General features: G+C 36.3%; 2 protein-coding genes across 3 annotated transcripts in view; both read right to left on the reverse strand.

Moving 5' to 3' along the window:
• Positions 1-171: 171 nt before the first annotated feature.
• LOC102804374 (putative methyltransferase-like protein 24) lies at positions 172-10,230 on the reverse strand. 2 transcript variants are annotated; one of them, XM_085498603.1, is made up of 6 exons: positions 10,117-10,230; positions 9,461-9,540; positions 8,708-8,988; positions 8,252-8,323; positions 7,079-7,241; positions 172-237 (listed from the first exon to the last, which is right to left on the reverse strand). In XM_085498603.1, exons 1-6 carry the CDS (start codon positions 10,190-10,192, stop codon positions 220-222), a joined length of 690 nt encoding a protein of 229 aa, XP_085354729.1. In that variant the 5' UTR covers positions 10,193-10,230; the 3' UTR covers positions 172-219. The 2 variants fall into 2 exon arrangements, with proteins under 2 accessions (XP_085354729.1, XP_006819456.1); XM_006819393.3 differs by lacking the exon at positions 172-237 and adding an exon at positions 5,651-6,909.
• Positions 10,231-22,876: 12,646 nt separating this feature from the next.
• The window catches only part of LOC100372627 (sacsin-like), a 31,542-nt gene continuing 30,032 nt past the window's right edge, over positions 22,877-24,386 (reverse strand). The window contains exon 5 of the mRNA XM_085498375.1: positions 22,877-24,323. The gene's annotated coding sequence lies outside the window, so the exon portion shown is untranslated. The remainder of the gene's footprint in view (positions 24,324-24,386) is intronic.

A 24,386-nucleotide genomic window follows, 5' to 3' on the forward strand; every position in this document is an offset into this window, starting at 1 on the left:
CATTTCTTATGTCAGTTGCATCTTTTATTTGATGCCTTCATTATGGCACTAGTTGCATGTCCCATATATGTGCTATTTTAATCAAATCTCTTGTTCAACGTTGTCATAATAACACAGGATTCATCTTCGTAACGTCAGTGATATTAAAGAAAGCGAAAGTAACACTTGTTTTGAACAGCAATAATACAATTTTATTTTTCTACTCGACGTACTGGACAATCAGTCGCGATGAATTTCCTGCAATTAGACCAAATTACAATTTAGTTAGATGTTTTTGGCATAAAGAATATTTATATTTACAGCGGAAATCCATTCTGCTCGACAATTCAACACGAGCAGCTTAAGAGAGTTTGTTTTGCGATTCACTGAAACAATCATAAGCTCACAGAGGTACAGCTGGTAGAGTACTGTACAGGTCACATGTTTTTTATCCATGCCGTGCGACGACTAGTACGACTCGGAACACTCAGACAGCCAGCAGAAGGTAGAAAAGTGTTCAATTTTTTTTTTGCGGCATTTTTTGTTACAAGCAGGCATCTATGCTAAATCACGTCATTATATAGTAAGGTTGCACATCAGGGGCGATGCCAAACTTGAAAATCATGTTTGACCCAGAAAAAAACAATTTTGGGGCCAAAATTCAAAAATGTTTCAATCCATTTAAGATGCATATCAATTTACTCGTCTTGATGAGTAGAGTTAAAAAATAAATAGTTTGACCTATTTTTGACCTTGCGTTACATCGACCGAAAATGTGAAAGTCTCAATACACTTTTCGTGAAGGGTCAAATTCATAAAATCTGTTATAATGGTTCGATTTTGACAATTTTGGTGTCTAATTATATGTTTTCTTGCATGAAAAAGCCAAGAAGACAACTTTAGTAGACCATTATGCCAGTCTTAGCTATGATGATACAATTATGTCAGATAAGATGGGTTCTGGTCATAATTATTCATAATAGTAACTGGCCTAGATTACACAAGGACCTTTATTGTACATTAAAACTACTTAATATTAAAGTGTATTTTGGTGAATATGAAGGAAACAAAATAATAATAACAATTGTATTGATTTTCAGAAAGATATTTTGTGAAACACAGTTGATGTGTTTAAAGGGGAACCGATACTATAAATAAGGGTCAAGATGGCCACCGTAATAGTATGCTAATCCGAACCAAGCCGCTAACATCGTGGCGGGAGCTCCGTGAAATATGCCATTTACGATGTTTGGAGATCAAGCTGTGGTTCCAAATACACATCCGCGGGGGCATGAATATGTACGCTGGCGATTACACTCGTCTGGTTGGGCTTTTGGTGTATAAATGTTGTTATTTTCGGTCGAAACGTGCCGCGACCGGTGAAAATCACAAGTTTAAAATGGTGGCCAATGTATGCAAAATTCCTGTCAATCACAGTTTGAGTAAACGAAAATGTAAATCCCCTAGATGTTTATTCAATCTACAAAGCTTGTTGGTTTACAAACAGCATTATCGTTACATAGTTTGTATATGTCTAACCATGGAGGTAATAACTATGGTCTAACCATGGAGGTAACGGTCTAACCATCGGTAACACTGGGACATGACGATGTAAGACATGAGTAAACAATGTCAATAACATTAGGTTACGGGCTTTCGGATATCTATTGCAATAAATTAAATGTAGAAGTAGAAAATAATTTCTCGTTGAGTTCAAAAGCACTAAAATAAAACCACGCAAAAAATTCCCGTTGGAATGTAAACACAATACCCAAGTCAAAACAACACTCACTCCTGACCCACAATCTTACGAATTTTACCGTAGTCATTGACGCCTATTCAAGACTACGATTTTTATTGTGGTTAGCGTGAATGGGTAAAGCTTCGCGTCGACAATCAGCTGTTATCACCGTAAAAATGTTAAATTAGTTACGGCAAAACTAAATTGAAATTTACTTGCATTTCAGAACAATTCAACGAGTTTACTTTTTGTACTTTATTAATAATCACTACCATGTAATAATAATAATTTTGAAACGTAGCATGGTCGGAATGCGCTACCGTGATTATTTGCTACTAAGCAATGCAGTGTTCGTTTTTTAAAAACTTTTTTTAGGAACGCCAGAACGATTTTGTGAACATTTTTCTTTTAATCATACGGCAAAGACTTGTGTTTTCTAAGGGATGGAACTTTTTGTATAACTTTCTAGACAGTCTGGAAAAAGGAAGGGGTACAGTGAATAAGTGTCAGACTGCAATGAGCTGCAAATGGTAGTTGTGTAATACTGGTAGGCGTGTAGGAAATAACCGTTCTGTTAGAGCATGGTTAGAGGTTCCAGGTTTCGGATATCAACAAGACATTGGCCTGACTTTCGTATGGTGTTACCCTTTATTTTATTTTTCGCGAAATACTTCGACAGCTCAAAACCACAAAATAAGATGTTTCCACAGCACACACCACAAGTACAAGAAGTGAATACGCCATGCTTGAAAAGCATGAACAACCAGGTCTTGGCATAAGAAAATAAATCAGTTTTTGTTTCTGTATTTGACTGTCGGACGAAACGGCACCCAGACAACACGTCACAGGCAGTTCCAATTCATATCTTTTACAATAGATCGTTTTCGTTCATGCGTCGCATATGTGTCCAGAAAATTTAATCGAGTGTATGTGTGTATTTATATTCTATTTTTGGATTCTTATTTATAATAAATACAACGCTGCAGAATGGTCGTTAAAATTGAGTCTACGGTAAAATTGTTTTGACAGAACGCTCTTCTCCCCCTCACCGCTCATTTGATTTTGACTGTAAAGACAACCCGACATTCACCCACCAGATCACAAGAACTCAAATCTCACACGAGATACAAGCCAGTACCACCCGTGTACATACGGGCTAGGCTTCACGGAAGACAAAGCTGTACATTTTGATTTTCCACACGAGTGTCGTAAACAGGTTACAAGATAAGCCCGTGATGTCGCGGCGACTTTTCTTTACTAATGATTTTGATAACCTGTACTTATAATATACAGTTTTCACACTTGTTATATTAGCAGTCTGGAGTAGTAGTATGTATACAGAATGTGCATAGGAAGTTTCGTTCTCAGGTTTACTGTATACGAGATCAGTACCGTCAATAGACCGACGCAACTGAAACAGACAAATAAACTTGAGTCGGCGGATTTTCTTCGCGACCGTTTAGCAACAATCTGGTCGTGTGTATCCGGTGGACTCCCGCCTTTTCTTGTTGGCCATCATCAACTTGAATTAGTTCCGCGTCATATTTTTCCGACGATGTATAAATTACCGAGCACGCGATGTTTCAAATCATGGCACATGAAGACTGCTCTGTATTTGTTTGAAATTCAATTGCTATGTTAAACAACCAAATTGTAATCCGTTCTTAGAATGTTTATATCAGTTGTTGTTTTGTGGGATTAGCGGTACAGGGGGAAAGATAAGCATTCATTTACTCAGTGGACAGAGGCGGAGTTAATTACCCATGAGCACTTGGTGCAATCCAAGGGATTGAGCGGTTCCCCTTTAATTGAAGTATATCCATCCCTATCTCTTGCAGCTATTTAAATGGCAGATATGTCATTTTGAGCTGGAAACTGTCGATGTTTATGACTTATATTTAATGTCTTTACGTTTTTACCACCATTTTGAGTTTATTGTTTTACCAATTCATGCATGTTATGCCCACATAAGGCCAAACGATTAATAAATGGCTTTCCTATACCCGCTGACAATTACAATCTAGCATTCGACCTGTTCAACAAAAAATATGGTCAACCGCTGAAAATTATTAAAGTCCACATGTCATCCCTGTGGTCACTTCCGGATTATAATGCAGCCAGCCTGTGAGAATACCACGACGAAATTGAAACTACAGTAAGAGCAATAAAAGGTCTCGGTCGAGATGAACAGTACAAGAATATATTAATTCCAATATTGTTATCAAAAGTTGCATTTTTTTACAATAAATGACACGTTCCAAAATTGTACACTAGATTCTCTCAACAAAGCCATACATTGATTGAGTGTCGGACATGACTTCCATATGTTCATCCATAACTCTGTCGCTACCTCTAATATCTGGACAAACACTCGCCCAAGCAACGCAGGTGAAGTCTTGTTTCACGGTTCAGCACATCGTAAACCCCGCTACCCAAACCCGCTGTACCGCTAGTCATAGATTGAATTCACTGACTCCAACTCACCGAAGTGCTGAATCGCCAAATGAATCTACCCATCGATCGACCAACTCGAGATTTACTCAACTATCTTGTGCATATTGCAAAGGACGACATTTATAGATGAGCTGTCAAACTATACTATCCCTTAAAGACCGCCTGGACTATGTGAAGCATAACAAACTGTGTTACAATCGTTTAGGTCACCACGAAGTTAAAGTATATCATTTGCAGAACACTTGTAAACGATGCAAGGGTAAACATTATACATCATTGCACTTAGACACCAAAATTATCAAAATCGGACCATTATAACAGATTTTATGATTTTGACCCTTCACGAAAAGTGCGTTGACCCTTTCACATTTTCGGTCATTGTGACGTAATACAAGGTCAGAAATAGGTCAAAATATATATTTTTCGACTCTACTCATCAAGACGAGTAGAATGATATGCATCTTAAAAGGATTGGACCATTTTTGAATTTTGACCCAGAAATTGGGTTTTAGGCAAAAAATGGGCAAAAAATTATTTTTAAGTTTGGCATCGCCCCTGACGTGAAACCTTACTATACAAGAATGTGATTTAGCATAGATGCCTGTTAGTAACAAAAAATGCCGAAAACAAAATTTGAACACTTAAAATCCTTCAAATTCGTACAGATATTCGCAAAAGAAGAAAAAGAACATTCCGAGTACAAAACATCAAAGCAAATCCTATGTTAGAGGGAAGTATACAAGATTTCGAACATAGGTTAAAAATTTACCCGGAGATTCACCAGCGTGATCGCCGGAGAGACTCTCGAAAGAAGTTGAAACTCGGAGATTGAAAAATAATCCTTTTTGCGTTTATCTTATGATTATGGAAACAATATGCTCTTATTGTTCGATTTTATTAAGCCTAAACATCGTACGTGTAAACACGTGACCATCTGTCACTTATAACGTTTTATGCTGCAGCATGCGTACCTAATTTCAATTCAAGCGCGAGTGCGATTTCTTGTATTTAGAGTAATTGACAAGTTTTCAATGTTATAGGTGATTTGAAAATCTAAATTGTCATTATGCAGATAAACTATAACTGATATACCTACTGTGATATGATCACATCAGAGAATTGTACATGTGCAATAAATATCAATCAAGTAATCGAAATGTTGATATGTAAATTATCATAGCCAATTTGTCTTCACTTAGCCATTACCCGAGTCTCATTGATATTTCTTCACATATGGCCGGTATATGCTAACGTTACATTTCGATGTGAATGTGTTCTTCCGACTCTTACATCCACCAAGAGAAAAAGGTGTTATTAGTTTCTGGACTAGTGTGTGCTTAGACCTGAAAACGGCACTATGCTGACTGTGTTAAACATTTATTTTATTTTTAAAGTACAATATGGTGAGAGAAGTCACGTGACCGGAAACGGCAATGAGCAACATGTCTTTACGCAAAATCCAAGATGGCAACCAAACCAGGTGACTGATCATTTATTTTATTTCCTATATAAAAAACTTTGGACATAAATACTACATGTATAATTTCAAGTCGATTGGTGAAGGCGCACACAAAAAACAACAAAATGCTAATTGTTTAGCCCCCAAAAAAGATCCAACTACAAAACTGGTAAATATTATTTTAGTTTTCTTGTGTCATAAATACTGCATGCACAATTGATTTGTTAAAGCACGCATGAACAACAAAGCTGAACATGTTCGCCATTTTCGCCGGAAATCCAAGATGGCGGTCAAATCACGAGTTAATTATCTTTCTAGAGAGTTTCAACATAGCAAAACTATTTTCTGTTCAGGAGAAATCTAAAATGACGGCCAGTCTACGTGTTCAATCATAAAGAGATTTGAAAACAGTAATGCCCTCTAAGCCGTATCAAGACTTACGCACTGTGATATTGTATGCATCATCAACATACACGGATGTTGTTCACTTACAATGTTAAATTTGATAATAATTAGGATTAACATAAATATCGTATACCCAGTAATTATATTCAGATTAATTTATTTTCATTGAGTAACCTGTGGAGAAGATACATTTTTCTCGGCAGAAAGGCTGTACCAGTTACTGAAATACAATAGTACCCAAAGATGTCTAAGCCACATATTGTATTCATTGGCAGTAATATAATAGCAATATACTGCAATTGTTAAAGAGAAACAAATTTAAATGTAAGACAAATTACTTGAATTCATCAATTACCCTATAGTTACCACTTTTGCTCTACTCATTGCTGACACATTTTGAATAATGATCATATACTAAAAATTCGATTATTTGATGAATGCGAATATATGACAATTTTCTATGCCACACATTGCCATTTTTACTATATAATGAGCACTTTGACCAGATGACCTTCCTTTTTGGCTTACAATTAATCATAGTTCTCGTAATTTGTACAATACACTAATTCATAAACTTCGAATTCACAAAAAACACTTCAATGCAGCCTGAGTGTGTACCCAGGTCATCGAAATTGAACTGACCACACGAATAGGGAACTTCGTGAACATTCCATAGGTAAAAACCATGATCATTGAAAGCCATTAAAATGTTTTTATTTATGTCTTGAAATTTGTGTTCTTGGTCTCTAAATCCAATGTGAAACTCGAATGCTAGTTGTTTCACATTATTAAGTACACCAGTTTGCAACATCTGTGGTATTGCGGCGTACTCCGATTTCTCGATGTCAAACTTCAAGTACTCAATGATTCTCTGGAAATAATTGTCAAAATAAAGTGACAATTTAGTGCAAAATATCTAAAAGTAAAATTATGTGTGTTATTATATAAGCATTCCGCGACTAACGTATAGTGACGATTTGTAAAGTAAAAAAAAACGTCAATGGACATCATTTGGACAGCCGTTAAGTGCATATACTTACATCAGTGTGATCATTCTCTTCAAATATTTTATCAAGCGAACGCATTTTCCAATGTTGTTGCTGACCGTTCACAGTTCTGACAACATCATCTGAGTTATATGCGTCGAGGCCAGTATTGAAGAACCATACTCTTTCAGAATGTTTATGGTCAGGTAAACCTATCCTGGAATATACATATGAATCAATAAAATGTTTGTTTTTTAGGTGAACTTGTTTTGACTAAAATTAAATGTTTAGTTTCTGAGCAGAGGGCCGACGAATACTGTGTGACCGTCTGTTCTTTCATACGTATCTTTTGTCAGTTATATTGTATGGCGACATTATATAAACTATATGTTCTGATGTTAGTTTAGTGTTATAATAACGATCAAGAAAGAGTATTGGTTCGAGTACATGCTGCACAGCTATTTGTAAACAATAGATAATTCTGGTACTCAAAACTCGGTATCTAGAATTAAATATGTACACATACCTCAGTGTAGAAAACATTTGACTTTACAAATTTTAAGTAAACACTATCCGCATTATAAATCTTCATTTATTATATTAAGTTTGAGTTCACTCAAGTAGATACAGCAATGAGAACCTGCAAACTTGGTGGATACATTATGGAAATTGTGGGATCTTATAAGATTTTAATTCCAGATCAGGTTTTAATTGTCTAACTGGCGACCATTTTGTTTGAATAAATCTCTGACATGACCAATCATGTTCATTCTGTATTTATACATCATAAAAAATCACATATGGAATTTACTATGTTCGTCAACCCGATTCAAGATAGCAAAATGGTGGTCATTTTATTGTTAATGTTATTGTTATTGTTGCATAAGAATCAAACATTTATATAAGTAAGTATCGAATCTCGTTTAATCATAGAAAGTTAAAGTATCCTATCATATATTACATAAATAATTCTCGAATTTTGTGACTGTGTTGTGCGTTTTCTATTGTGGCTTAAATTACATTGTGGCTTACACTATGTAGTGAGGGATTACAGGTGGCAGCTGAGCAAGCACAATACTGGTAATACCACTGAGGTTTAGGCTAGAACAGTCCCTTCAAAAAAAACTATAACAAATTACATATTGTGCAATGTCCACCAGACATTAGTGATTGTTAATTTATGAGCAATTCCAAAGTGTTTCCGTCTCCCACCAATTCTATACTTACGATGGGTCATGTGAATACACGTTACATCCAGACTTTGACATCTCCTCGTCAAAGGTCCAGTCTGTTCTGATTCTAATAAATACATAGATAAGTGTGAGTGTTATTAGTGTTAAATATGATAATGACATTTGCATTAGCAAACATTTCACAAGCGGCGCTTTCTTCTGATTGCTGGTTATATATACATTATATTACATACATTGGCGCAGTCAGTAAACTAATTTAAAAACTATGAGGTTATTATCATGACATAGATATGACTGTATCGATTTTATTATGTCAATATGTAACGTTACATGGATCGAAACAGTTCTAACGTCATTTTGTACTGCTTGGTTGTTTCAACCCAGAGAGCTATTTAATAACAAATGCAAATTTTGGTTTGGCGGGTTATTTTACAATGTACATATGATAAAAAAGATGTATTTCAAATATATAGGAGGTTAGTAATCATACCCAAAAGAATACACAACACAGTCGTCGAAATTTGGCTTAATTTTATCATCAAAACACACAAACCACCCGCCATCTTCAGGTAGTTGAGTTCCAACTCGTCGAAAATTATTGCAATAAAAACGTGGCTTTTGGAAAACATTCAAATTATATATGAAACGTAGAAATTCTTTTCCTGCATCTGGTGCCGAGTTGTGTACATGCAGCGTAGCTGATGGTTTTTCCTCCGATACGTTACTTTGTTTCTTCAAGACGTTTGTTTCAAATACATGTCTCTCCATGGTCTGTAATGACAAATCATCACTTAAGTGTTATACTCTGATGGACCGTCCAGTTCACATGATTCAGTAACAATATATGCAATTTATTCGACCAACAGTGTTCACATTGTACATTCTCATTATTCATTGCAGAAGCCATTATATTGATGCCAATATCTGCATTGCAAAATTCACGTTGTAATCAACGACCCAGAACGTTTGGTGACCAAACATTCAATCGTGTATGAGCTCGGGAAACTCATACATCATGTCAGTGAAAGGGAACAGAAAAAAACGAAACAAGCAATCAAATTGATTGAAGATGCGCTTTATAGTTTATATTTTAACAACTCTGAACAAATGGCTAATAAGGTATGTGCTAAAATTAAACCTCATAGATTGACTCAACACACATCAAATCGCGTACCAACATATGCTTTATGAATGTTCATGTCAGACAGCAGATATACACGGAGTATAATAACTATTTATTTACCGAGGCACCATTTGTTGCTATAGATTTTTTCTCCGGCTGAGTGGCTTCACAATGGCACGTCACGTTTCTACTTCTGAGATCTATTAATTTGATTGAAAGACTTACTAGTTAGATCTTGTGTATGTTTCATATTCACATGTGTAGGGATGGGGGTTATACAGCGACATGATTCATTCACAGACAGCTTCATATATGATTCTATCATATATCTAGATTAGTCATAGCTGACGTCAGAAAATAATTCCTCAGTTTATTTCTTAGTCACGTTACCATTGCTGCTACTGCCGCGTTTTCATAATCGAACAAAACATTGGTTATCGGACATAATGCAACACTTTTGACCAGAAGCTAAAACTCGTGCGAGTTCTATAACCAACAATTTCGAGTATTTTTCTTCTGATTATACAACGAAAACACGATCAAACTGGTCGTAGCATACCTCTACTAGTCTTTTTTTGCATCTATACTAAGATGGATTGAATGATCGGACCGGTGGGGATCGTACCTTGAGTTTAACAAGAGAAACGAACACTATCCATGCACTTTCGCATATCCCTTGGAGCTTATAATTGAATGTTTAAACAATGCACTGACCAATTCTCTCTTCTGTACATAGGGTATGTAAAATAAAAAAAAACAAAAAAACAATATCTTACCAGTTATAAGTAGTAGACAAACACCTGCAAGTAGTATGGCAGATAAAGCCGCTGCAGAATTGGATCGAATATTCATGACTATGTCAGCACACTGTAGCCCACAAACGTTATAAGCTCAATGAGAAATATAACGCATACTTAAGGCACCATATGGTGAAACATGGATATGCTAATTACATAAAAAAGTCAGTGGGTGTGTTCAGTAGTGCTTTCAAACATTCGATTGTATTGATGCTATTTGATGACGTATGATTTGTTGGTCATTGGGGGCGCTATCATTGGCCGATCTCTAGAAACACCTTTAAAACAGTAGAGGCACGAGGTACAAATGCAATGAGAAACATCAACATGATTTTCATTTTCTTGAGCAAGATGCAATTGATAAAATATATTTTGAACAGCGTGGTTCTTCAACTTGTCTATAACCAGCATTCTTGTCATTTGAAAGACAACTTAGTTCTCTATTGCATTGGTAAATAAGATATGTGGATTGTGCAGTAGACCTTTAAATGAAACATACTTTCACATTCCATGCATAGATACAGTAATATTGTCATACATAGCGTCCTACGTTAAATAGAGATGTACACTATATCATTTCTTCAATCTGCCACACTGTGTGCATGTAAGACATTAGAAATAATTAAAACATCAAATATTTTAAATATTTTTTTTAATATTTGCAGTGGAGAAACTAGTAAAGTAACGCAACTCGTGAAACAAGATCACTTACAAAAAAGCTGATCAATTTAATACAGCTGTAACATCCAGTAAACACCCCATCGGAACAAAAGTAAATAAAGAATGCTCCTAAGACGGGTTCAAGTTAAACATTTATTTATGTTGTAAAATAGGGACTGAAACTTTCAATGTTTGCACCACAAAAATAAAAAATCTTACCAAATAATACAGGGAGTGCAGTTTATACTGCCACTTACTTACCATTCAGTCAGAAAAATGTGCCATCGTATGGCAGGAAAATTTCACAAGTTTCTTTTAAAATACACAGGAATTTAAACCAAACAAATAAGAACTCCCAACAAAATATGAATATCCTCTCAAAATGGTTCAAGTAAAAAATAATTAAGTTCGCTTAAACTGGTACAACTTTCCAAGTGACAGTATACTATGTCATGTGGCATAGATCAATGGTTACGTCATGGCATAAGATATACTGGTTTCTCAAAACCTGAACACGTGTTTGATGTCGTGACATTTAACATTGTGAAAAGAGCGTGTCCAAATATCTTGCAGACATTAACTATAAATTTAAGTTAGGAGGTGACTGTAAACGAAAACTGTAATCTTGTGACAACATTGAATTTTCTATTCCAGGAAGAAACATGAACATAAATGCGTCAACCTTAATTGGGTGGTGCGATTGAAATTTATCTCACCTCCATCTGATAAAAATACAATATAAACAATCTTGTTACTAATTCAGAAAGTTGCGCTCATTTCCGCCATATCTGATACACTCAGGTATTATACGTTTGACATTACGAGTCTCGTAATATATGTAGTAAATAAATAAACAGTAAAATAGACAATGATTAACAAATTATATCTCTTATATATAATGTAATATATGCCCTGTACTAAAAATATCTATATAAGTTCGGTATACACTTAAATCCTTAAAACATTATGTGCCCCCTCTCCCCACCGTAGTCACGTAGTATTTTGTTCACAGTAAACGCGATCAAGACTTCGCGGGCGAATTCAATTCCAATGAGCTTCATTGCTCTGCCCCCCGTTTCTCGTTTTACTGCATTAGGTGTAATATTTATACTACTATCGGAAACAACCTACAGCTGGCATAGTTATTCCTTACAGAACGTCAATGCAAATCAACACCCAATCGTGGAAAAGTGGGTGAATCTGCTTTGAAGAGAATTTTAAAGAAAAGCTTACCACTTGAAAAATAAAAATATTACAAAAATGCACCCTAATACATGCTAAACATAACACAAGCAAATTTCCACTAGTTCTAATACATGCTCAATTGTGCTACGTTTAATGTTTCTAATCAAACGTGCATAATGCTTGCGGGCTATAACAGAAGAGAGTAATCACTGTTTATCTCATATTCAATTTTCCTAACATGTTTTTAAAGGAAATTTGTATATTTTTAAATACGTATAGGTCTATAATATCATGATTAACATATGCGCTGTATTTCATGCATATATTAACGTAGTTTTAAGATTTATTATTTTTTTCTCAGTTTTTGAAGAAAAAAAAACGAACCATGTACACATTACCCAGCTTTTTCGATATGCTACATAAATTGTGACTTTGAGAAACGTCACAGACTTCCATCTTCCAAGTATTTTTGTATGACAACGTCTTATCTAAACATTCAATACAATTATTCACCTAGGCAGATGAACTCTGGTTGTTCAAACATCACTGTTCTATGTGGAAGGTCAAATACAAATATTGATATACTGCGATAGCTACCATTAGGGCAGGATAAGCTCACTCATTTGCAAACACCTGGTATCACTTTTCGGTCTTTATCTCGAGGTACATATTGTACATTAATTGTTCTACTGTACACGTTGACCCATGTATGTATAAGTAAATAGTTATATGTTCATTGTTGAAATGCATGAAAATAAACAAATATGACCACTAGTTGACAATTTTGAATTAATTCATACAACAACACTAGAATGCATTTGCAAGCAGAAACAAGTTCGAGCAATTAGGCTTTTTGAAAACAGCACCTACTTTCTGCTGTAAGCTATTGAAGTGTATTGTTTTCAGGCTTTTCAGTTGTGTCTATATATAAAAGACCCTGCAATTTTAATTATCTTTAATTATGCCATTTAAAACATTTGTTTTGTTACCTGTAATGATCCGTAAAATATATCGATAAGACCGTATCGATGGCATCAACGTGTAAAATTGGGGAGAGTAAGTTTGTGGGTGTATGCCGAAGACACGCCCCCTCTTTAAAATTATCCAAACACCAATTTTTTTTCACAATGTGCCATATTAGGAGAAATATTACTGTCAGCATCTATTATTCTATTTTTGTATATTAACTCAAACCTCCAAATAGAAGTGTACATGAAATCATGGGAAGAAACAGTGTGTATTGTCGTGTGATCACTGTCATAATGGTGATTGACAGGTCATACTTGTTTACAACTCTGGAAGGACAATTGGAATATACTAGGTGTGCTTGTGATTTACATAACAAATGATGGTTACGAACTACAGACTTGCTTGCATGTCATCGTGAGGTGAGAGAGCTGCCAGAAAGACTACTTTCTGATTGGCTCCTGTAGAAACCCAGGTGGTGTACATGAAACTGGGCCATTTATGCTCTATAAATAGGCTATACTGAGGACAGTTGTGGTCCACCATTTCAATTGAGTACTCTGTGGTTGCTGCTACATAACAATATTGTGAGACAAGTGACACAGGCTTCAATCATCATTCTGTGAGACTTGCATGAACTGCTAGTCTGTCATCAATTTCCACACCCTGGAACTGTGAGTTATCACCAATGCACACTTCTTTAGGCAATCCCCTATTTTAGTGAATTTATTCATTGTATTATTCTGTGCTTTGTTTCTTGATATTTTGGTGATATTTTGGTGTGCGTTTTTAATTTCCAGTAGTAGTGTCTTGCAGTGAAAGAACCCTCGTGTCCAGTGCGAGTTCTGTGGGTGGCCCTCTCCATAAGCAGGCCTAGCACTGTGACAGTTACGTCTCTTTGAGGAAAATAAAATTGCAAAATGAGTTTCGTCGTCATTGATTTCCATAACACTTTATACAATGAAGTAACAAAAATGTTCAAAACAACATGCATATTTTATTACAAAATTATTTACATACCATCTGAATTTACGGTGTAAAATTATTACTGTCTGTGGAAAAAACAGTCGAAGTCAAGATCATCATCATCTTGATTTCGCTGTCGATATTTTCCGGTCGTACACAAACACAAAGCAATTTTCGTTATGTTTTACAGCACGATGCTGTGTCTAACTAAAACAAATCTCCGAATATTGACGATAGTAGATATTTCCGTGATGTTAAAATACGATCTGTTGGTACTGGTAGGTAAATTCATTGTAGACGAATATTTTATTTTATTAATGTTTTATTTTATTAATATTTTATTTTCGTCATCGGAACACGTTACCAGAATACATCGGAACTCACATACTGTACATAAAGTTGTGTAAGGTATACATGCGCGAGACATGGACAACAGTGTCGCTGTTTATAATTTCATGATTGCAAAGCATAACTAGGACAACAACTCAGCTAGCAAATATACACGTTGGTGGGTGGGCGTACGTACGTGCAAGTCATAAAATATATATGCACATTTATCGAACAACAACAGCTGTAAACATAATTTCAAAATCATCCCCTATTAAGGTAGCAACAGCGGGAAATCTGGTCAAATTTTCATGTTTTTTTTAATAATCGGTATATCACTTTCTTTTAGTGTATTTTTTTAGTGCAGCTAACAAAAAATAGTACTAATGTTAATTAGGATGCAGGTAGGGGATACTTATCAGATATAATGGCTTTGTTTACATCTCGCAAGTCTACACAAAGTCTAATATCGCCGGTCTTTCTGCGTGCAACAACTAAATTTGAAATCCACGGAGAATTATCAATGCGTTCAATAATGTCCAAATTCTCAAGACGACTCAATTCCTTTGAAACTTCCCCGCGTACTGTTAGCGGTAATCGTCGAAGTTTCTGTGACACTGGGGAAATGCTTGGATCAACCCGTGGTCGGTGCGCAAAAGTAGTAATTTTCCCAAATCCAGAAAATAATTCAGGAAAGTTGTCAACAGCATCCACTGAGTTGACAATTGTACCATGTCTACTTATCTGAAATCCAAGTTGGTTGAATAAATCAATTCCCATGAGATTACTACCATTTTTTGTGACATAAAACTTAAAGTTCTGCACAGTATGTTCATCATACTGCACTGGAAGACGTACTACACCAATAACCGGAATGTTACCTCCATTGTAGCTGGTTAACATTTGTCTAGTTGGTAGCAGTGGTATAGCTTTGAAGTGTTGTTTGTACAATTCCTCATTTAAGATGGAAACCTTAGCATCAAGGTCTAGTACTAGGTTGAGTCTAATCCCATTTATTGTCACAGCACAAGTTTTGAAACTATTGTCAATTGCGTTAACTTCGGAAACAGTATATATTAACACTTGTTCAATGTCTGAGTCCTTATTGGGTGTATCCACTTGTTTAACCTTTGTAGTTGCAGAGCTTCTACACATTCATGCAAAGTGACCAATTTTATGACAGTTTCTGCACTCTTGTCTGTTGACTGGGCAGTCTGAGTGACGTGTATCATGGTTATTGGAACCACAGTTGCGACAACCTGAAAGTTTATTTTGTGTGGCCCGATTTCTATTACGGTAGTTTTGAGTACGATTTCTGTTGTACTGTCTCTTGTTGATACCTTGTATTTTGGGGTTTTCTTCCAGTTTTACTTTTACTGGGTTTGGTTCGAGTGACATCGTGTCAGACGCAATCACATGTGAATCAGATAAAGCATTTTCAATTTGTTCAGCTAAAGTTGTGGCTTTATGCAAAGTTAACGTGTCTGGCTCCATTAGTAATCTTTCTCTAATACGTGGAGTATGTGTTTTCTCAATCAGCTGATCTTTGATCATTTCATCTGTGAGTGTACCAAAATTACATTTGGCAGCATGTTCGTTCAAAGTAGCAACATAACTCGATATTGACTCACCAGGACGCTGTCCGCGCTGACGAAATCGATGTCTTTCCAGGATAACGGATTTTCGAAGACCAAAGTGCGACTCGAGTTTATCCACAACATCCTTATACGTAGGGCAATCACCAAGAGACTGGAAGATTCGCTGTCCCTCGATCCCTAAACAATGTAGTAGTACTGCACGTTTTCTGCCGTCAGCAACGTCATCACTGTCTAGATTAGTGGCAGTCATATAAGTTTTAAACCCGGAATACCACCTCAGCCATGAAATCGCTGGTTCACGTGGACTAGCTAAGAAAGGTGTTGGTGGTGGGAGATGAAATTCAGCCATCCTCGTCGCCAAAATGTGGTGTCGGGCCCAATAAACACGCAGACAACAGGTTCGAAATACAAGCAAGGTTTACTTGTGTGTAATAACTAACAGAACTCACAAAGATGGCAGCCCTGTCCCAGAATCCCATCTGTTGCTAAGCAACCCAACTGATGGCGGGAATATGGCCATGTACGGTATATGTTTATACTATTAATGCTCAGACACAACACAAATGAGACAACGATTGTCAAATTGTTTTGGTAATTATCGCATGTCGATTCATTTAATTTGTACAGGGTACTCTGACACAAAAACCAGTGGTAAACCAGCCTACTTGGTGCTAATGATTTTGTGATTTCCCACACGAAGAGCGTTCTCAGAAATAATCCGACATGCTGATCAGCACACCAACAATCGGCACCAAAATTGATCACAGCTGTCATGGTAAATTCAGTATGTTTTACGAGTTTTTTCTCTCCAAATCCCAACACATATTTACACATGTAGGCAAATTTTGTCAGCTCTGTGTAAATAGATATTTTTACTGGGAATGTGCCCCATTTTACGTAAGAGAAGCCCTTACACAACGCAGTAGTCATCAACACACATTAACATCCCATACCTACTAATCGACTTGATAGCTTCGTAATTTGGGGAGGGTGTGGATGAAAGTGCGCCATGCAAGTTTCCAAATGTGTAAAGAAAAATAAAGAAGTACAATACAATGTTGGTATGCGATACAAAGAAAATATCTCCTTACGGCAGCGACTTGATACAACTACATTGATGCTGGAGGTCACCATATTTGTTCTCGCAATAATACGGTCAGGCCCGTAGCCAGCACTTTTGAATAGAGGGTTCGAACACAACAATAAATGATATATTTATTTATAATATTCAAAAAGTATTTTTGAGCTCTGTTACATATTCTCGGTTTTAAATTCAATTGGTTTACTTTGTGTTACGTTGGTAAGTTATTCCACATAACATTTTTGAACTATTTTACCATTTTAGAGAAGGGGTCCTAGGCTATTCCCCACCCACAAACACACCCACACCCTTGATCCATTACGGCAAAATGTTGTACACAAAAAAGACAAGACTGTACGTATCTTAGCATTATTGTCCAAGCATTTTAAGGTAGAATGCTACTCACGAGCTTTTTCGCTCTTCACAGATGTTAGCGCACATAAAAGTGACACAATTTCATGTCGAAATCTGTCTACAATTATTCATTTTAGTATTAGTCAATTATGTAATTTTATTTCTGTACAGAGCCTCACCACACCGTACAAAATGTAATGGGTAGAAAAGTGCATATCACGTTTTAAAAACAATACAACATCCATGGTACTAAGTTAAGCTGAATTCATATTTATCTCGTCGCTTTAAAACTTTTAAAAGATACAGAGCTAGTTGATATATGGTGTGGCAGTTTGTGTAGCGACGAAGTAAGCCCAAACTGTCAGTATTTGCATAAATCAGCCCTTAGATCATTATAAAATGAACATATAAAATGAACATATAAAAACAAAGTGAATTTTAATTGTCTACCATGCTAAATTCAAACGTATCACTGCAAAAACTAAAAAAGATATTGATCTAACTGTATTTTTGTGTCTGCCTAATTCAACATTATGTTTATGGCCAAAACAGCGAAAACTCATCAGTATATATTTTAGTCTGTAATTGCTTGCCAATAAATCTCCCAGGTTATAATACTACATTGGTTTTTCCGAAAGTACACAACCTGGATGATTGTGAAATTGAGGCATGCCATTCTTGCTGACAACATTTTTTTTTATTCTTTGAGTAAATTTCTCTAAGAAATTTGCAATATCTACAACTTGTTTTTCAAACCAGGCAATGCCGAAACCATATTTGAACAGGAGATTTTTATGTGGGTTTCCCAAGTAAGTCTGCCGGTCTTGTCTAATCGTTTAAGCATGATATAACATGTTTTGGGGTTCCAGCTATTTATTATTTAATTTTAACCAATATAAGAGACAACGCTTGAAATAACCACAGCATAATTGCAGCCTTCCACATTCGTCCAACATCGCTATATTGTTTGTACAACTATTAATGCCAAGTAGATATCAGCAAAATGTTGTCTGTACCCTCTCGATTTCCGAATTTTGGTACCCCCATATCGCTACCATAAGAAATAGCTGGCACAATGATTGCATCAAACAAATTAAATGCACTAACCAATGGCATACTACCAAGTTTCTTGCAGTACGTAAATTTGTTGGTTCACTGTAAATCTGTTTTTAGATGGCGGTAAAATAATATGCATATAGTAGCAGTTTAGCAGTAAACAAATAAATAAACTTCAATGACTACATCTCCTTTTTATGAACCCACTAAAAACATAGAAAATTTTCTAAGACATCAAAAAAAAAAACGTGTAAAAAATATGTTTGAAAAAAATATGATTTATCGCATAGTTTCAGTGCTGAAACAACACTGTGGGATAATTATTTGGCTGCAAGAAGCTCTTCGACCTATACAACTTGTGATGATAAATATTCGTCATTTTTTTAATGATGTTTTCAACTCTTAGCTGTACATTACATTCAATAACACAGTCTACACGTGCTAATACAATAAGTTGACTACATTTGGCTGATACACTTAGAACAAAACAGTATATATGCCATCATTAACTTGAAGAATACAAAACTAATGAACCAATATGAAAGTACAGTGTCGTGTTGTCGTCTCAATGCCGTTCGAATCCCACACTTTACTAACTGAGCGAACACTAGCACAATACAAACGGACCTATTCAGGACCACCACATCCTTCAGAGAGTGACTACCATTACATTATTGTTTCAATGTTGCTTTAATATTCAACATCAGCTACTTGAACGCGATCTTCATTACACCATCGTGGAATCACCGAATAAAAGCTCGCCCATTTATAACAACCTGTTTTGATTGGCTGCTGTTGAACTGAGACGGCGTAACTTCACGATTGACATTCAAAGCTCGTTGCCACCTAAATGCTCATTACTATGCTATTTCGACCGAGTCTGATAGTTACCTCACTGAGTCAAGTGATTTAAACGATGATAATTATTTTAATTAATACTGTTTATTTTATTATGTTCTAATCTACGATCATAAATCTATTCACTTCCAAAATTTAGGGGGTTCGACTGAACCCCCGAAGCCCTCAAACTACGGGCCTGACGGTGATAAATCAGGATTCACAAGTACAACGAATTTACACAACATTTTACCATGAAATAAAATCTACCAACCATTTTCATATCTTCAATACTGCCATGGTTTTGGCGAGGATGAATCTTACATTCATTATTTCCTTGACTGGGCTCACACAGGTTTCAAATGTTCCATGGCTTGAATGTAATTGTACACTACACATGAATGTAAACTAGCTTGCACAGTAATTCGTTTCAGTCATTGAGGTCATATATTTGTTCAATTACTTATTTATTTATTTACTTATACGATAATAAAAAATCATACATGTAATTTCTTAGACCTTTTCAAAATGTAAACTGATACATGTCATCTCCCGGGCGTTTGTTTTGTTTTTGTACAACACACTGGAAATAACAAAATGGCTGACACCATCATAAATTGTTGGTCATGCGCAACATTATGTAAATTAATCCACTCACCGATTCCTATTAGTTGCATTTATGCAATTGGGCAGAAAAAAATTAAAAAATAATAATAAAAAATACATAAAAAATTCTAAATTTTAATTAAAATGTAAAATAAAACAATGAATTGCAGCAGCCAATCATTAGTAACATTCTTACCAAATTATATAAAAATCGTTTTAATGCTTCTTGAGATATAACTGAAATAGCTTAAAATTCACACATTATTATGCAGATGAGCTCAATAATATGCATGGATGTCAACCAAAAAACTAATCAAATCTGTGCATTGCCCCAAACAAGCTATATACCAAGTTTCATTGAAATCCGAACATTGGTTCTTGAGATATCGATGGAACAGACACACACACACACACACACAGACAGGCACACCAACTGCAAAGCCTTCCTTTTTGTGCTTCGCACACGGGAGTTGAATTGAATCAGATTATCACTCAAATTGATTGAAGAAAAGATTACAGAACCATTTACAGAACCCAAACAAGCCACAACTAGTTTATGCAGGATGTAATTAATGCCGAAGCTACTACTTGCCCAAGTAAATCCATGGATATGTCCAACTGTTAAAGTACCACACTTGGGAATGCAGAAGGCCCAATACAGTTACTTTATCATGCTGCACAAATTATCAAGGGTGATTTGACAGATTGCAATGGAATTAATACCAATCCAGTCGACATTGAGGACCTTTCGAATTGAAGAAATAATTCCGCAAAGCCTTTACTGGTTTTTGAGATGGCTGATTACAAAGAAGGATGTAGGAACTGATGGGCTTGGTAATCGTAGTTCAAAGCCATTCAGAGTTGTACATACAAATCATACTGTCAGAAGAAAAGCCTTAATTGAAACAGACTAAGTTCATAATATTCTGGAGTGTGGAGTATTTGGTAAGAGACCAACTGTCACAAACCACTTCAACAGCATCAATGTTAAATGGTGCCAACGTAACAATCACCTTGAAGAAAGTCCATAATCCATGGATCTGACATGGGCAACTCCCGCATGTGTCCTTCTACGTTGTTTTAAGTGAATATCAACCCTATGTTTAATCCAGAGAGAAAAGTAGTTTCTAGCTGGAGTTTCTTTAATTCACAAGTACTTCAATGTAATAAACCACCAACCACAGAGATTGGTTACTGCCCTATGATTGCAGGTTCTCCAACTGAATTTAGTGTTGTGTATACAGTCATGAAGCAAGTTCAGAAAATGATGAAGGTGCTGGGACAGGCAGATTCAGTAACCACATTCGACTTGTCAATTTATGTAAAAGCAAAGGAACTGCAGTGGAGACATGGAGAAGAGTGTATGATACTGTGATCAGAATGGGTGTTTCCATATAGCTCTCAACTACTTGGCTGTTATAGGGAAGCGCTTTGCAGACTCAGGCCTAGAAGATTAAGATTCTCATTAAATCTAAAACATATGGCGCTAACACAGCATCTTCTCTACTAAATGGTAAATCCTACAATCGTGGTGTTAGAGCTCATAAACTATTGATAGAAACCATGCTGCGTTTACAGTGGCAGTCATTTTCCCAACAGCAGCTGAACATGGCACCTGAACACCATATGGATATGACAAGAGTTGGAAGTTTAGACAGAAAGATTGAAATATTCAGAGATCAAGCTGTAAAGAAAGGTGAAATAGTTAAGGAACTTGAAGAGTTACGCAGAGATCTACGGGACATGCAACACAATTTCACGTCTTTCAAGTCAGAAGCAGTGTCAAATCTCTTTGCTTTCTGGAACTCTTATATTGACATGGTTCAAATATTGCTTTTGTTTATTCGTGCTGAGAGAACTAGAGACTGGAAGCTACACTTGTCTGCTACTGCTGGAATGGTGCCTTTTTCCTACTGCATGGATAGAATCAATTATTCAAGATGGTTGCCCATATACCTTGCTGACAGGAATCAACTGCCAGACACTCACCCCCAGGTATAAGAAGAGTTCATGGAGAGAAATCACCCTGTTAGTCGCTCAAATACACCTTTCAGTCAGGTTTGGTCAGATATTGCCCTGGAACAGTCTGTCAACCTGGATTCCAAGAAACGGATAGGATAATCGGAATTACTCAAAAGCCAGGGGCCTTAGAAGGATTGTTTCTCACCAGTCACAGGACGGCAGCCATAACAACTGCAACAAAAGACATGTGTGGTCTGCAGATGAATGAATCTGTTGGTGTGTACAAGGAATTAGGAAGAAAGCGTCTGAAGAGAGATGAAAGTGATGTGCAGAAGCTTCTGACAGTATGATCTGCATGTCACATCCGAGTTGATGATAAATCCATTCACACTTGTGGGAGATAGCAAGTGCTTACCACTTGTTAACATTGCCACGGCAGTTGTGCTACTACCAGAAATGAGACCTAATACACTGTATGCTGTGAGGAAATTGGTAAAGAGCATATGAATGTGTTCATTCAAGAACGGCTCAATTCACAGGTGAAAAGCTTCTGGGATTCATTACCACATTTTAAACTAAGAACATTTGCAAATCTAGTACAAAAGGAAGCAGTAAATACAAAAAAATGAGAAAGGGATGGGGATAGAGAATTGTTTGGAAGACAGACAATTGCAGCAACAAGCCGGGATAGCCTTAAGCACCACATTCAAAGGGCAAACTACCAGGCTTTGGTGTGGAAACGGTCATTGAAAGCAGTCTAGCTAGTACCTTCCATCTCCAGGTGGGCATGGTTGGTGCTCAGTTGGTGGAAATTTCAACCCAGTGCTTATGTTAAAAGAACCAGCTCCAAGTGGATTACTTGAACTCACGACATTAATTTAAAATTACCAGGTTGAACAGAGCAATATGTCGTTTTACAATGATTACAATGCCAGTGCATGACCTTGACCTTTGACTAAATATTCTGACTAATTATAAGATAACAAATATATGTACCTGATGTGGTCATCTTATAACAGTTTACTACAGAGTTTTCAGATCCCAAATATCGTTTGCCCATGTTGCTATACTATACAGTAATTAGTGGTTTGGGGTGCTGTTGCCATACCAACTTCAAAGGAAACAAGACTTTGCTACCAGCTTTTTGAAGTACAACAGGGCTAAAAATGTTCCTTGAGTACTCCTTTATTCAAAATAAGTGTCAAACCTTTTAAGTACTGGGGGTGCAACGAAGTAATTTTGAGCTGGTGTCAGCTCCTCGACTAATATTTAGTAGAGTTGGTGTAGGTTAAAATGGTTATTGCGATGGGCCCTATATTTACAATCATTTAGCTACCGCATTATAGCAATTAAAGGTAAAGAAAATATAGGTGCAGGCTATTTAAGCAGGATTGACAATACTTAGATTTACTGTTACAATATTTTTTGCATTTTTGAGAAATGTAAATTAATTGGCAGTTGATGCTGATTATTGGTGTGAAAATGTCAGCATCCTTTATTTCATGTTTTTGTCATATTACCTCAAACCCTGCAAATGGAAGTGTGCATGGAGTCATGGGAAGAAACGATGTGCATTGTGATAACTGTCATAAAGTGATTGACAGGTCATACTTGTTTTCAACTCTGGGAGGACAGTGGGTTCTAACAGGTGTGCTTGTAATTTACATAACAACTTACAATTTACAACTTTGGAAGAACAATTGGAATCTACCAGGTGTGCTGTTATTTGATTAACAAAGGATGTTTATGATCTACTGAGTTGCCTACGTGACACAGCTGCTAGCAAGATTACATTCTGATTGGCTCATGGGGAAACCCAAGTGGTGTTACTGCCTATAAATTGGACAGACTCAGGACAGTTTGGGGTGGATCATTTCAACTTGGTGTCCATCACTTCAACTTGCTTTCCTGTGTGTTCTGCTACGATACGATATTACAGGCTACAACCATCATTCTGGGAAATTTGTATGAACTGGTCTGCGATCTCCTGCTTCCAGCGATGCCCTCGAGAATACCAGTGTTCCTCTGCAAGCAAGACTCCTGTATTTCTCCGTTGTTGTGTTGCAGAAGCCATTGACTGTCGTCCAATAATACATCCTGAAACTGTGAGTTATCACCAATGCACACTTCCCTAAGCAATCCCCTATTTTAGTGACTTTATTCATTGTATTTTTCTGTGCTTTATTTCTTGTAATTGTTTTGAGAGGTATTAAAGCCAGGAGCTTTAACTTGATATTTTGGTGTATGTGTATTTCATTTCCAGTATTATTGTCTTGTCTACCCCATACTAGCAGTGAAAAAAAACCTGTCCAGTGTGAGTTCTGTGGGTGGCCCTCTCAATTGCGATAAGCAGGCCTTACACTGTGACAGCATCTAACTTAACTTAATCAACATCTATGTATTATTGTTTTTAATTTTTGAATGCTGATAATGTCCCATGTTTATGGCATACTGGACTATATGTCTAAGAACATAATGCTATTTGAAAAAAAACATTGATATATAAGGCTGTGCATGATATTGCTTCTTTTTAGTACAATCTGAATTGTTGGCTGGATGGAAAGCGGATTAATCATCTCACACAGCAACTGTGGAAATACAAAAAAAACACATAAAATCAATGTTGGACATGTCACGATATACTTCTTGAC

The sequence above is a fragment of the Saccoglossus kowalevskii genome, chromosome 4 (genome assembly GCF_978046115.1).
Source record: "Saccoglossus kowalevskii chromosome 4, keSacKowa6.1, whole genome shotgun sequence".
NCBI lineage: Eukaryota > Metazoa > Hemichordata > Enteropneusta > Harrimaniidae > Saccoglossus > Saccoglossus kowalevskii.